This window comes from Diorhabda sublineata, chromosome 11 (assembly GCF_026230105.1).
Source record: "Diorhabda sublineata isolate icDioSubl1.1 chromosome 11, icDioSubl1.1, whole genome shotgun sequence".
NCBI lineage: Eukaryota > Metazoa > Arthropoda > Insecta > Coleoptera > Chrysomelidae > Diorhabda > Diorhabda sublineata.
This window is the reverse complement of record NC_079484.1, coordinates 9,631,827-9,647,798: the sequence shown is the minus strand read 5'-3', so window position 1 is coordinate 9,647,798 and position 15,972 is coordinate 9,631,827. Positions and strand designations below refer to the sequence as shown.

The window sequence follows — 15,972 nt, the reverse complement described above, 5'->3', positions numbered from 1 at the left end:
TTCAAATCAACTAATAAATATTACCCATAGCATACATACAAACAATTATTCTCTAGTTACCATTTACATGATTTCAAATTATAAAAGTTTGTTTTATGTTTCTTAAGTCCATAAAAGAAGTTCTGGCTTCTCTGAATTATATATAGGTGCCTACAACGCTCTCTCTTTTACTCGATGGAAACGAAGTCATCTAAGTATAAACGGAAGTACACAGTTTTCTTTACACATGCTTTTATCTTACTTGAAGAATAGATCAAACAGAAATCTCAATTTCTGCTCTCAAAATACTCTGAATACCTTTTTTAATTCCCTTAAGAAGTTATCTCAAGCAGTAATCCTAGGTGTAAGAACAGTTTAATCCATAATAATACTTTTGCAAGTAATTTCTTATTATTTACTGATCTTTAAATTAGAAAAATATGTTCACTATTATTTGCTTGTTTTTCTGTTTCTAGCAACTATTAAGAAATATTTAATGATTATTAAATACAAAAGAATGATTATTATTAGACTAAATTGAAATAATTGAAATGTAAGTTTGAAATAGTTCTTTATTTTTACCTTAATCTAATTCAATAACAGGACTTTTGCTGTACCACTGTTTTTTATTCTCGTAATAATTGATAACAACTTCTGGACACCTGGCATTTACTTGGTTGGCTGGAACTAAATCAGCTTCTTTGCAGTTTTTCCACATCATTAAAAACATCAGTTCACCACTTGCATCTGTTGCCCCAACAATTTTAGCCGGGTCCAGTCCTCTATCAAAACCTCTAGCTCTATTATCTTCAGTTATATTTTTCCTTTTCGATTTATCTGAGTCTTCTGCTGTAGAAGTTAATTCAAATTGTGCTTCATAAGCTGCTATTAAATCTGGACAATCTAAATTCTCCTCTGGCTCCCATGTATTGTCCTCCCTGAAAACAGTAAATAGGTAATATAGTTATATCCTCAATAACTGTCAATAAACATGCTAAATAAATTGTAACTAAATACTAAATATTATTTACCCCATTCACCTAGAACTAGAGGCTATTGAATAAAAAAATTTTATTTATAATTTGACATTTAAATTCATATGGTAAATACTTACTCGTTGTAACCCTTCCACTTCAATAAATACTCTATTTTCCCATTTCTCGTTCTTTTATCCAATATTTTTTCCACGGAGAATTCTTCAGTAGTTCCTGGTGTATCTATAGTTGCCGTTGGCGGCTCTTGTGTATCATCTTTGCCTCGAGCTAAAACTAAAAGTTATACTTTTAATAAAACAGGTTATTATTACTTACTTTTTACCATATTTTATTATTTAATTATATTTTTAAATCGTTAACAAGATTTTCTGTTTTTTGTTTGATCACAAATTAACCTAAAAATTATGTTTGCGAAGCATCGACTTATTAAAGGTTATGGACCAGCTCAAACGATTTTAAATCGATGCCAACGCAGTGCAAGAGAGACAACATAAGAAGGATGGAGATAAGAGGGCAAAATAAAAGGAATTTATATTTGGATCCTGGAGTTTTGAGAAATTGATGATTATAGTGACGTTTTGAGAAATATTGTGTTTTTTTAAGTTCAAGTTTGTGGTTTAAGGATACTTCAATGCCATAAGTGGAAGAATAAAAGATGCAAAATAAAAATTAAATAAAATTTTTCAAATAAGAATGTTAACATCAGAAATACTTCTTTTTCTCCCAATAGAAATTAAACTTTTCTAATTATTGCAATCAAAAAATATTTTGTACCAATATTTTAAAGTACCAAAAGGCTCCGACCTCAGGAATAAATGGCTAGTGACAGTGATTAGTGAAAAAACTTCCCCACGGAAGACTTTGAAGTTAATGCACTTGGCAATACGGTTTTAAAAGCAGGAAAAGTTCTTTAATTTTTCGATTTCAGTATTAGATTTAATTATCATATATAGGGTGTTTCTAAATTCATTCGATAAAATACAGGAAGTGATTGCTTATATGAAATTAAGATGGTTCTTTCCTATAACAGAATTTCCCCTTTCCAAAATTTCACCCTTCAATTCTACTTAAAATTTCTCCTACTTTTTCATAATAGCATGGCTTTTTGCCCTATCTCTAGCTCTATCTCGACCCTCTCTTTCTAATGTTAGCATCTCGTAACTACTTGTGAAGAGATAGGTAAGGCGGGTCCATAACCTTTAATAGGTCTATGTTAAGAAGTAATATATTTTTTTCTTCTTTTTCGATCCAGTGGTGTATCAAAAATATTTTTATCGGGGAAAAATTTTATTTCACGTATAAAAATAAAAATGTTTTCTATATAAATATAAATTCATGAACGAATATTCTTAGATTCTATGAATCTAATTCTATGATTTTCATCATTATTCATAACCTTGATAACCCTTATGAAGAAATATTCAAATTCTTGAATGAGTACTCATCAAAGTTGCTGCGAGTAAACAAAACCAATGAAAAATGAGTATTATTTTAGATATACAACTACAGCACCTCAATAACAGGTTTGATATACCTACAAATAGTAGAATTTTTCAAATTTTACAAATGAAGTTTGAACCTCAAACATCAGTTTAAACCACTGATATAGATTTTTTACATTTTATCTATGGCGTTTATCGACAAACTTCTGTTTAAACATTTCCAGCGGATTAGAGGTGGCTTAAATTTCAATTTAATGTGAAGCCGATAATTTTAACGTACGAGGATGGTCCCAGAAGTACCTGGCTTGACCTAGAGATGGCGGTAGTTGCTTGAAATATACCACTGTATTATAAAATATACCATCTGTACTGAATACGTTACAGGTTTGAAGGCGCCACGTTGTTTAATATTTATTTGGCAGCCATCAATAGTGAACGCCCAACCAATATAAAAGCTGAACTAGATCTTACTCGGGGTGAGATTGCACCTTCGTTATCAACAGTAGAATATTGGGTAGCAGAGTTTAAACGAGGCCGTACGATCTGCGAAGACCAGCATCGCTGTGGTCGACCAAATGAGGTGACGATTCCAGAAATGTTGAAGAAAATCCATAAAGCGGTACTGGATGATCGTCGACGTAACGTGCGCGAGCTAGCAGACATGGTTTCCGCGTTTGCTCACAATAAAACAAAAAGAGCGTCGTGAAGATGTTTCCTTCGAGTATTTTGCAATGTTCCACAGTTTGAGCGAAGAAATCAAGAAAAAACGGCCGCAATTGGCTAAGAAGAAAGTATTGTTTTATCAAGACAATCCACCAGATCACACATTCAGTTATGGCAATGACCAAAATTAATGATTTAAAGTTTGAATTGCTACCTCATGTACCCTATTCGCCAGATTTGGTTCCCTCGAATTATATCTGTTCCCAAACTGGGTTGGTACTTAGAGATTTTCCAACAATGAAAAGATGATGTCGGCAGTCAATGGCTATTTTGAAGAGCTTGACAATTCTTATTATAAAAAGGGTATAGAACTTTTTGAGAAAAGATTACGTTGAAAAATAAATATATTTTTTTTGGGTTTTCTTCGTTTCCACGTTTTATATATGGTGTTTACCGACAAACTTCGATTTAAACGTTATCGATGGTCTAGGTGTAGTATAAATTTTAGTCTAATATGTAATTAAAAATTCCAATCTAGCTTTTTCAAATTGTTAACGTTTTTACGATAACACCTTGAGTATACGGGTTTGGTTTTGCTGAAATGACTGAACATTCGCACTTTATATTTGATGAACTCGAATGATAAATTATCAACGTTGTACTCAATACTAGTGTAGTATTAGCAGATAAATAGAGTTTGAATTATATTTCCACGAGGGCGATAACTAAAAAAAACATCTGGCTTGAAATGAGAACTGTAAAATAGAGAAACATTGTTTATTCTTGGTTTAAACTGAAGTTAACTCCTTAGCTTAAACTTTAATTCATTCTGAAGTTTTACCCTAAGTTGTAAAATTGCACGTAGAGGGTTTTGGGTTTGTAAAAATGACTGAATAACATCATATTTGATATACAGGACGATGATATGTGAGAAATTTGTCGACATACATAATGTTAATAGAGTATAAGAGGGCAATTAGTATATTGGTTATTTCATGCTTAATTGTGGCAGTTGCCTTAATTCCGTTACGAAGATGTTAGCATTTCTGTCACAATCACATTAGTATTTATATGATTCGCCTACAACCACTACTGACCGACCCAATGATCACTTTGATGTCCTCATCTATAGCAGTAATAAGAGTGGGGCAAGTGTTTCTCCACAAGTTTCATAAAAAAATTAGTTTTCAATGATAAAATTTTGTAAAGTGATTTATCAAAAATTGTCCCTTTTATTTTTTGAATTGTTTGTGGTTCAATCGAAGGCATTACAATTTATTTATTCTCATAACTAAATTTCCTTGCCAACTACTTCCAATTTTTATCCTTTTCTTTCCAAATTACCGCATCGTTTTATTTTTTATTAGACTGTATTCCTTTAAAAGGTTGACCAAAAGATCTACCTACCTCGTTAGAAAAGTTGTGAGATGTTTTTCTTTTTTGTTTCTACCTTAAACAATTGAAATATAATAAAACCAATATTAGCGAATTTTTTTGGTTTCGCAAAAGTTGTGTTATATTTCCGAGAAGGTGACAAGCATGGACTTACATACAGATATCGAAGGTAGAGACAAGGAGGAGTATCTCTTGTGGGAGCAAATGTCCAGTTGTAAGGTACAATTTTATTTTGACGCTCGTCGCTACCTTAGGGCGTCAAATGAGGTCACGTGTTATAATTTCGACTGGTGCGCCATCTTAAATTAATGGAACGTCTTACGCTGGAGAAAAAACACTGAAATATACCACCTTTGTCAATAGTTAACCTATAAACAAAGTGTGTGTTGAAGATAAATTGGCAGTTATAGCACGTGACCTCATTTGACGCTCTAAGTCACGATAAATAAAAACCTACCAGAATGGCGCTGGTCTAGACAAAGGGTGTGGTCTCTGTCAAACAAGATCAAGTTTATAAAAACCGGCTAAGTAGAACGGGACTTTGAGGCAATTTTTCATAACAAGGTTCCCACTCTCCCCCACCACTTATTTGAGAGACTGACACAGTATCGAGTTCTATCAAGAGTAGCTTTTTGGTGTAAAATTAAATGTGATGTTTTAAGTTCGCTTGAAATTTTGTTTAATAAAACTGATATTGAAATAGTTATTTACGTTATAAGTCCGAGAAGTGATTTAGTACCGTACGAGATAGATGTTTATGGACGAGACAACGAAGGAGCCGAGTCAAGAATATCTAATCGAGTACCATAATAATAACTTCACGAACATATATCTTAATGTTTTTTTCATACTGTTTTCGATTTTAAATTGGTTATTTTCTTATTATTTAAAACAATAAAAATTTTTGAAAATATTGGGATTGAGAGTACTGTAAAGTATAAGGATACCGTAAAGTGCCATTTTACGGATTTAAATTAGTACTGTGAAGTCGACTTTACAGTACTACTTGGTACAAACCGTGTAACTAGCACCCTCTATGAGAGTCAGACATAAAAACAAATTCATTGGATGTATCAGCTGCCAAAACATATTCTTATAAAATTTCAATACAATGTTGCCAGTAGTAACGGAAAAATCGTAAAAAATGTTTATTTTCTTCAACGCCCTTTATCTTGAATGCCGATGGCGTTTTTTACTGAGCAAACCCCAAATATTTTTCAGTTTTCTATCTATCCTAGAGACGGGATCAGCATTTTTCAAACACCCTGTATATATACGAATAATATATCTGCGAAGGTGAGAAATGAAATAAACACATCTTGTTTCAATAAAATGTGTTGGTTGTTTTATTGGTCAACAAACTTCAAATAATTTTTTTGTACAACAAATTTTGGTTTAAATCGTCTCCTCTCCTCCTTTCTTTTTCCGCAGTGCAATCAACTTGTGTTGCCCAATTGGATTTGAAGATCCAAAGAAGAACATTTTCTTTATTCGAAATCAGCCTACATAATCTTCGAAGATGATCTGAATGATGCAAATGATGCATGGCGATATTGCTTAGACTACTATTTCCCATTACATAATTTTTAATATTAAAAAAAATTAAATTGTTCAATTAAGAAACTTGAATGATGGGTTTTAGGAATAAAACATAGGTACGAAACACAGTAAGTAAATTTTCAAAATATATAATGAGAAATGCAAATTCGAAATAATTTTAATAAAGATGTTTTTATTCCATAAATTCAATTTTAGCGTTATTATGTACTATGCGAAAAAGACCTGAAGCAGGTCGATTTTTATTCTTAAATTGACAATTTACAGTATGAAAATATTATCCCCCTCCAAAAATTCAATAAGGGGGTCGTGTGGCATCTTATCCCATAAGTAGCAGTCGAAAGAAGTCAAATCGAGTTATCCCACCTATTGGGAAAAACCTTAAATAATTTATAATAACTGTACGTGCAAAATGCGGTGGAGCTTCGTCTTGTTAGTAATAAATAGATCGATCTATCTAATTTAGATGATCAACATTACGAAAAAGTATTTGTAATGTAGGCACTAAGAAGTTAACTCAACTTCACCATTAACTGTGCCCGCAAGAAATAAGGGCCAATAATTTTATTGTTAATGATACCAGACCAAACGTTCACTTTTTTAGGATATTGAGTGTGAGCCTCACACATCCAGTGAAGATTTTCTCTGCTTCAATATCTACGGTTCTGTTTGTTAATCGTTCAGTTTAAATGAAACGTCGCTTCATCGAAAAAAAAAAAAAAACTATTTTGTTTGTGATTTGCAAATCTGCGTTCATTCTGTCCATCATCAATCCACAAAATATCGCCTTCTATCAGGATCACGTTCATTTAACTCCTGAACCAACTGAACTTTGTTTCAATGGCGAAACAATTTTTTTAAGAATATCTTATTTAGTACTATCGCAATAAAAGTGAAAAAAGGCTGATTGAAATGAGAAATATCTAAATAAATATGGTTATTATATTTTGAAACAAAAACTTGTCTTATTCTTTAGTCCTTATCAACATATTACTCAAATACACATACACACAGTTTTGTTTCGAATACTCCAGCAGTTCCTCCGCCTGTTATGTCTCGTTCTCTTAGCTGTACATCAAAATTTAAAAGATGACAGATAAACAATTACCAAAAAAGTTGATTAAATTCCCGAATAATCATTTGGATTTCAGATATAATGGGATCTACCTTAGACTTCCTTTCAAATGGGGATTTAAAACGGGTATTATTAAGCCGATATTTATGCTCAAAAGAAGAATAAATGAATTTGGAGAGTAATGGTAATGGAATTATGTGTACATCCTAGGGCTGGGCAATTATCAAAAAATATAATCGATTATATAAAATAATCGATTAATCGAAAATAATCCAAAATAATCGATCAATCCAAAATAATCGACAAATCGTAAATAATCGATTAATCAAAAATAATCAATTTTCGAAATCGGAAAATCGGAAATAAAGCTTCAAAAGAACGGTTGTGGTTTGATTCCTACAAAAAACAAGATAAAGAGCGAGAATACCGCTAGGAACATAAAGAAGACATTATGGTTTATGGTCCCAATAAAAACAAACCAAATAATGAACCTGCAGAAGATATTTGGAAGTAAGATTCTGATATTGAATTATGTGAAATAATTATTCAGAAAATAAATTTTTTAATCGTTAAATTGATTATTATATTATTTGATTATTTTAACGATTATACGAAAAATAGTGTGTATGCCATAGCCGCGAAACTTTTTAACTGTTCTTTCGGTACGTTAAAAAGGCATTTCGCGGCCTAAGCATACAAATAACTATTTCAGTCTTTTACTTTGTAATAAAGCCACTTAAAAACTCTCTTTTAAATTCAATTGAACTGCACCAAAACCATTATGCATTTTTGAGAATGAAAATAGGTAAGAAACATTGTATGTTATAAAACCAAATTCTCACAGGATTATTTGATTATTTTCGATTGATCGATTACCGATTATTTTTAAAAATATATATATCGATTAATCGAATCATCCCATTTCTGGATTATCCTTCGATTAATCGATTATTTTGCCCACCCCTAGTACACACTACACATTATTGAAGTACAACTGCACTTCATAATAAATTAAAAGCCGACTTTTCATCTTCATTTTATAAATTTCATTACGTTGCTTTGCGGTTCATTTTTCAAGCTTCTGCGTTAAAAAGTGCCATAACGTCTAAATTTTTTAACGCAATTATAAAATTGTTTTATCAAAATAATGGGCCGAGAACGCACTTTTTCATGTCAATTCGTTTCTCCGTTAAAATGTCACACTTTTATTTCTTGATATTCGTTCAAGAAAATCCGTTATGTGTAATTAAAAGGGTGTAGTATTATTATTAGCGATGGAGAGTAATAGTGAAGAAAGTTTAAACTGCACACCAGAAGATGTTGTTGAATCGACAACTGCAGCGACTATGAATCTTCTCCCCGAGAAATCCAGGGAACAGTATTTAACCCGGCGTTACATACGTGGGGTTTAATAAGCCCCAGTTGCGGAAATCTCTTTGAAAATAAAACCAAATGTAAAGCTATACGCGTGTCCGTCCCTGTAGCTTCCCAAATATGCATCCGCCCTCTCTTCGGGGTCTCAACTCAGTACTCGGTTGACACTGAATAAAAGCATACGCTGTAGAAACGCTCTGGGGTATATTAAACCCCACCTATAGTCTTCGTGTAACTGATATAAAGTAATATTTTTGTATTTATTTTGAGTTCTACGCGGCAAAGTGAAGTATTTATCATAAAGTAAGTTTAAAGAAGTTACTTTAGTCACGTGGAAACTTTTTTTTCAAGTTTCAAGTTACGTTAAATGATACTAAAAAGATAATTAAATTTTTTCTTCGGAAATACGGATCATGCCTTACGAGGCGGAACAGAAAAGGCTCCTGTCGCTAAAGGCTGAGACAGAAACATCAAAAGGTGAAACTCGAAGTGATTTGGAAAAAACAAATGTAAGCCTCCTTCAAAACAACAAAAATATGTATGTTGGAAAAGATGGAACCAAGTGGAATAAACGAATTGAAAGTGGACGTGTTCGAACAAGAGCAGAAAACATTATCACTCATTTCCTTGATGTTAAACAAATTGCGAAAGATGCTAGAAGTACTTCATAATGTTGGAACTTGTTTTTCGATAATGAGATGATCGAAGACATAGTGCGCTTCACTAATATGAGAAGTGAATGTTGTAAATTTCCAATTGTTTTCTCGTTACTGAATACAGCTGCTATTAATGCCCTTGTGATATACAGAGAAAACAATCAAGATAACAAACTTTTAAGAAGGATTTTTATCAAAAAGTTGGGTCTACAACTGACCCGAGGACAGATTAATGATAGGAAGAATACCTCGAGGATACCACGAAATATTCGTCAGAAAATTGAAAATTTCGACAAAAATAACGTTGAAGTTCTACCAGCCAAGGTTTCAAAGATTGTAGGAAGGTGTTCTGTATGCCCAAGAAGTCAAGATCGCAAAACCAAATACTCCTGTGTACGCTGCCACCCATTATTATGCATGGAGCATACAGTGCTGAGGTGTGTTAATGTTGTTGTTGTTTAAACATATTTTAGGCCTAGAATTTTTATTTTTGTTTAATTTTTGTTCTTTTATTTAGTTTTTTTAAATAAATTTTTGATAAAGTATTTTTTTGTGTTATTTTTATTTCCAAATTTAAAGACAAAGAAAATGTTAAAAGACCCCACATATGTACTGGAGTAAGAATTTTCCACCTATGTAACGCCGGAGGAATGTAATTCTTATACAGAGTGACGTACTAAAAAAGGCATAAACAGATTCACAAATTCTTAAAGACTCTCGTCAAGTTATCTTCTTCATTATTTGCAGTTCTTTGATTTAGATGGGAACAACGAGGCTGTTTAGCGAGATTTTAAAGCATCCGGGGATTCGCTCGGAGCCTGCCGTATGCTGCTGGGAAGTTAACTCGACGACGCCAAAAACCCAGTTGATGTTTTGATCTCGTCAAACGAATTTATTATATTAATTGACCGAATTATTCGATAATTGGTTCAATTTCGGCACCAAAATCTAGCGTTACATTTAAATGGACCAGAGAAAAAGGGTTAAGCTCGTGCCGAGTCCATTTACAGTCAAATTTTGAGAGAGGGCTTCGTCAAAGATTTTGTGTGAGATTGTAGCAAAAAACGTTACACTTTTTTCCATTACTAGGCATTTTGTACCGTTCTCTGTCTTTACAATGACGCGTGAGAAGACAAGGATTTTCCTTCTTCTGTCGTAGTCGATTTGATGACACTCCAGCGACTTGGTATCGGGATGGAAAATGTTCTGTCAAGTGCCGTTATTCCGCTCATAATAGCTTTAGAAATGTCCGCATAAATCACGTTTCCGACACTGGAAGTTTTTCAGAATGATCATTCGCCCATTCTTCCATATCCTGTCGAAGCCTGATGAGCGTAGTTTCTGTAGTAATAAAAAAATATTGTTACTTTCACCGATTTAGAATGAATAAATTCAAAGAGGTTAACTGCAATATTATGTCTGGTTTTAAATGCACAAGTCTATATAGGATGTTCCAGGACTTGATGCAGAAAATTCACGAGTGAAAAGAATGCTGACCCCTCGTTTCTGAATTATAGGCAATGAATAATTCTATACTACTATATGAAGGCAAGAGGCGGTTCATGCCCAATAGTTAACACTCCATAACTTTTACAGAGACAACCTGTACAATCTAAAGATAGCAAAAATTAACTTGTCAATCGCTTTATGACAAAAAGGAACTTTTTTTAACTCGATAAAATTGATTGTTTAGGAGATATGAAGATTTTTAGATCGTTGTACATCCCAAGGAAACCGTTTGCCATAAAGAGACATTCTGAAGAAAATTATCATGAATTGTAATTGTAATTATCCATTGAAAATACTTAGAGGATTGAAACACAATCAAACGTTTCTAATTGAGCTGCATACTTTCGAACATTGTTACTTACATAAGGAAAAAATTGGAATGTAGAAAAACTATAACAAATATTCGAGGTAGACACCTTGTACTTCTACATACTTGAGGAGTCTATGGAGGATATTTCTTTGAACTTGGGAAAGCATTCCAAGATTCTTCCCTATAGCTTCACAATGAAAATTTATTCTATCAATCATTTTGTTCCTTGTGTTTACATACCAAGCTTTTAGTATATTCGCAAAGAAATGAATCCATTTTATTTATATTAAAGGAACATGGTGGTCATGCAAATGAACCTTCCCGACCAATCCACCTATTAGTAAAAAAACCAAGTTATTATCCAAAAAATATTCACGTACTAAATTATTATCCACTATTTCTGCCCACACATTAACACAAAATAGATGTTGATTCTTTGTTTCAATTGTACCATGAGGATTTCCATTTGCCCATAAATATAAAAATTATAAGAATTAATAAAACTGTCCCGTGTGAAACCAGTTTCATCAATAAACAGTACTTCTCCAACAAGTGTATTATCAACTCGTTGTTTGTCTAGAAACCAACGAGCGTAGGCCAGTTTTACTATATAATCATCTACCTTTAGTATGTAGCACAAATGTTTATTTATTTATTCATTAGTTCAATTAGAAATATTTGATTGTGTTTTAATACCTCCTGTAATTATTTTCAATAAATAATTACAATTCATGACAATTTTCTTCAGAATGTCTCTTGCTAGCGAACAGTTTCCTTGGCATGGACAACGATCCAAAAATCTATATATCTCCTAAACCATAAATTTTATCGAGTTAAACAAAGAGTACCTTTTTGTTAAAATTAATTTTTGCTATCTTCAGATTGTGTAGGGTTTTCACTATATAAAGAAATTGTCTTTTTGTGGACTGTATCTTTATATTTTATCACTTGCATCAACGAATTTTTATAAAGAAGTTGGAGGAGAGAACACTTTTCCGCGAACCTCATTCATGTTGAAACAAGAAGAAAGACTGTAAAGGTTACTGATCGTTAACCATTGGGCATGAACCATCTCTGGCCTTCATGATGTTTGAATGTATAATTCAGAAAATATACTCAAATATGAATTCTGATTTCTCAACTTTAATTGCCTACAACTCAGAAGCGAGGGGTCGTAGAACACAATGTATAATTAATAAATATACTTTATGAACGAACAATTTTTTAGAAACAAGTGAACGAAACTCTTTCCCAAAAACTAATTAAAAATACTAGCGGCCAAATTTTGATAGACAACCTGGAAAACCTAAAAATTTGGGTTCTAGCATAAAACTGATGCAGCCAGATCTTAGACTATAATGAAAAATGGTTGTATTCATACTCTATTGTAGGAGAATGATTATGTGTCCGTGATTATTATTTCCAGTTTTTTATGTCTTACTTAAATGGGATCGAAGGATTTTCCAACTAGTTTATGAGCGTTTAAGTCATGGGAATGTGGCAAATAAAACACCGTCATTGGAGATTGGAATTATGGTTAAAGTAAAATGGAAAAATATGTATAAAAATATAATAATATTAAACATTATTAACATTAATTAATTGAAAATTGTTGTTTCTTGAATTTGTTTTTTCTTTAAAAAGAATTATTAAACGTACCTAAGGAAAAATCAATTTGTCTCGTTAAAACAGATTTCTATTTTGATTTTATAATGACACACACTGAAAAAGCGAAACGTCATAATTTCACACACTATTTTTGATTGATATCTTATCAAAAGAAAATTAAAAACAAGAAAAATCATCATGAAAAAAACATTGAAAACTTTAGTACTAGATAAAGTTATAGTTGTGCTGAATCCGAATCTATTTCATTTTTGATTTTCAGATTTTTCTATATTGGAAAATCTTGGATGAAAATAATTTTTGAATAGATCAATATTGTTTGTAGCAGCTTCTACAAAAATTCTAAACATACCCTTGCTTGAAATTAAAACTCTCATTATATTTCAAGTGCCGATAGCTGATGAGTTCAGGTTAAACATTCTCTGGTAGCCCAGCCACTTTTGCTCTCTCAAAATCTTTCAAACCCCTCTAAAATTCAAGTCTACCAAATCTCTCCCAAATAAGTTATTATAATTATTCATGAACCTTCCACCAGCCAAGGTTTTAAAGGTTATAGGAAGCTGTTCTGTATGCCCAAGAAGTCAAGATCACAAAACCAAATACTCCTGTGGACGCTGCCACTCATTATTTTGCATGGAGCATGCAGTGCTGAGGTGTGTTAATGTTGTTGTTTAAACATTTATTAGGGCTAGAATTTTTATTTTTTGTTTAATTTTTGTTCTTTTATTTATTTTTTTTTAAATAAATTTTTGATAAAGTATTTTTTTGTGTTATTTTTATTGGCAAATTATTTCATAAGAATATAAAAGTATAAAATATTGGAAAATTTAAAGTCAAAGGAAATGTTAAAATTTGGAAAATGGAGTTTCACAGACCCCACATATGTACTGGAGTAAGAATTTTCCACCTATATAACATTTTGAACAACTCAACAGGCCTTATATTATATTTTTGTACATGGTTGCTCCACACCAGTTCTCTATTCCTATTCTTTCTAAAGGCACATACTTCTATCCATTATTCCCAGGGACGCCCCCTTTTCATATTCATTCATTCTCCACTTAAATAAGGATCTTTACACCCAACTATCTTAATCCATTTCAGTTATATGCCCCATCCAACAGAGTCTTTTTGCTGTATCCCATCTCAACTTGACCATACAGTACTTCAATCTCTGTGTACAATCTCCTCCTCCACTCCTGGACTCCTACAAAATTCCTTAAGTGTCTTTTTCACCCATATGTTTATTTTGTTATCTCCTTTTCGTTCTATCCAATACCATACACCTCCTTATTTTGTCACTGTCACTCCCAGAATTTTCTAATAATTCTTACGTTCATATTTACAAACACAGCACATTCTTTCTAAATCGATTTACTCGATAAATCCTTTTGACTTGATATGGACAATACTACTAATAAAGTTATTAAACTTATTCTAAAATGTGTAAAACATACCGTCTTTCAAGTTATCTCTGGACAATTCAACATCAGAGGAACAGACTGTTGAAGTACCAGTAGGCTCAATTTGAGGCAAATCGTGTACAGTCGAGGGTTCTTCCAAAGCACAATCTTCAGTAGCATTTTGAGTGGTGCCTGGTTGTTTTGATGTAGTGCTGCTGAATATTGATGGAATAGCGAGTGGATCCAGCCGAGGTCGTGCATACTCAGCCTAAAATAAAAATATGAAAAATTGAAGAATATAACTTAAACTCAACGCATTTAAAAAATTATATGAATATTGAAGTGCAATAAAAATAAAAACAATTGAATGATTAAACGTACCTCAGCAATGATCTTGCCATTCGAGTCATGTTTTATCCATTTCCTCAGAATATATTTTTCTTCGAAATGTTTTTCACAAATATATTGAGTTTGTTTGAGATCAACAATTCCAGGGATAACAGCTTTCCACTTTTTATACTGTTCGATGTTTGACGGCACTTTAAACACCGAGCACTTTTCCGTCAGTTTTGTTGTGCCGGTTTTACACCGCGGTACCGCACACGGTTTAACCATCTGTTTTTTTTTTAAAGACGCAAGGGCATCTCAAGTTATAAGTACACTCTAGTTTGAATACTAAACGGTCGAAAAACTAACATTCAACTTCAAATTAATTATAATAAATATGAAAAACACGAAAGAACTGTATTGGAACATAAATGACACTGCTTTGTTCCATTCCCACCCTACCCCACGGACTTAAATATAAGGTCTTGAAACAAGGATATGGGGATGGTACATTTCACGGGCGCTCAGTTCGGCGTTGTGATCGAGGGATTAGCGCATGTGCAATGCAGTTTAAGAGTGCCAAAATATGTTAACCTAATAATAATAGTTATGGTCGGTTTCATAATCCCACCCTAACTGGCACTTTAACTGAAGATTCCTTTAGATTAAAGGACCCTTTAACTTAGTTGTTAAAGAGAATTGGTCTAATAATCGATTTGTACCAGCCTCTCAAATAAAGCTCCTTTGTTGACACTGCTCTATCCTTTTTCAATATGTGTTGTTAGAAAATGAAACGTAGAAGTGCGTGTTATTTTGTCGTTAACATTTCTTTTGGGTTGATCTTTGGTAGCGTGCTGATATGTTTTATATTTGCCAATTTAATTCTTCAATTAAATTTTTCATTTCAACTATTTTATTCAATAATTATTTTTATCAGTTTTCAATTTTCAGTGTTTGTATTTACGTTCTAAAATCTTGTCATGAGGTATCTCTGACTGCGATGTTCGCCGTCACCCACTAAAAGATGTCTTCCAAAGAGTCTTTCCTCAAACTGCGTTCTCAAAGCACTGTTATTGATTATTATCTGTGGAGAACGAAGCCTTATTTTGATAAGTAACGAATTGTTATGAATAAAAGTAGTTAATATGTAAAAGTAGTTAATATGTAACGTAATATGTAAAAGTAGTTTATGATTGAGGTATCCATCCCTATATATCAGCCCCGCGTCGTGGTTATTTCAAACATAAAACCTGAACAATGTGAGAACCAAGCTACTCTGTAAAAACTGTAAAATTAAGCAAGTTTGTTTATTTTTGGCTTAAACTAGGATTTAATCCATAGGTTGAACTTCAGTTTAATCTCCATTATAACTTCTGTTTCATGACTCTGACAGATTTAGAACGGTGTCCGTGCATCCGATGTCTGATGGTACGATTTCTAAAAAACATAAATTTCAGCTTTAAATATTTTTCATGTATGTACCATGTGTCTGTGTTTCGCTTAGTGATTTATAATATGCTCCTGTAGTTTTATTTTTTAAAAAATATTTCTCACCCAAAATATTGGTAGCCTTTGCACAGAGTTTCAATTTTAAACCAAACAAAAATATAAAACATATTAAAAAGTTAGGTCTGATATCGGAAAAAAATTAAACGGAATTC

The 15,972-nt window shown here is 32.4% G+C and overlaps 1 protein-coding gene across 1 annotated transcript; it reads right to left on the bottom strand.

The window, feature by feature from the left end:
* Positions 1-533: 533 nt before the first annotated feature.
* LOC130450512 (uncharacterized) lies at positions 534-14,832 on the bottom strand. The gene is made up of 4 exons (XM_056788952.1): positions 14,366-14,832; positions 14,039-14,252; positions 1,094-1,247; positions 534-917 (listed from the first exon to the last, which is right to left on the bottom strand). Exons 1-4 carry the CDS (start codon positions 14,597-14,599, stop codon positions 563-565), a joined length of 957 nt encoding a protein of 318 aa, XP_056644930.1. The 5' UTR covers positions 14,600-14,832; the 3' UTR covers positions 534-562.
* Between the last annotated feature and the right edge of the window lie 1,140 nt (positions 14,833-15,972).

Bases quoted from the DNA above. Each gene is read 5' to 3' on its own strand.
- LOC130450512 (XM_056788952.1), bottom strand. From the start codon at position 14,599: ATGGTTAAACCGTGTGCGGTACCGCGGTGTAAAACCGGCACAACAAAA. The intron at 14,253-14,365 runs GTACGTTTAATC...TTTTTATTTTAG, and splicing joins ATGGCAAGATCATTGCTGAG to GCTGAGTATGCACGACCTCG. The intron at 1,248-14,038 runs GTATGTTTTACA...TATAACTTTTAG, and splicing joins CAGAGATAACTTGAAAGACG to TTTTAGCTCGAGGCAAAGAT.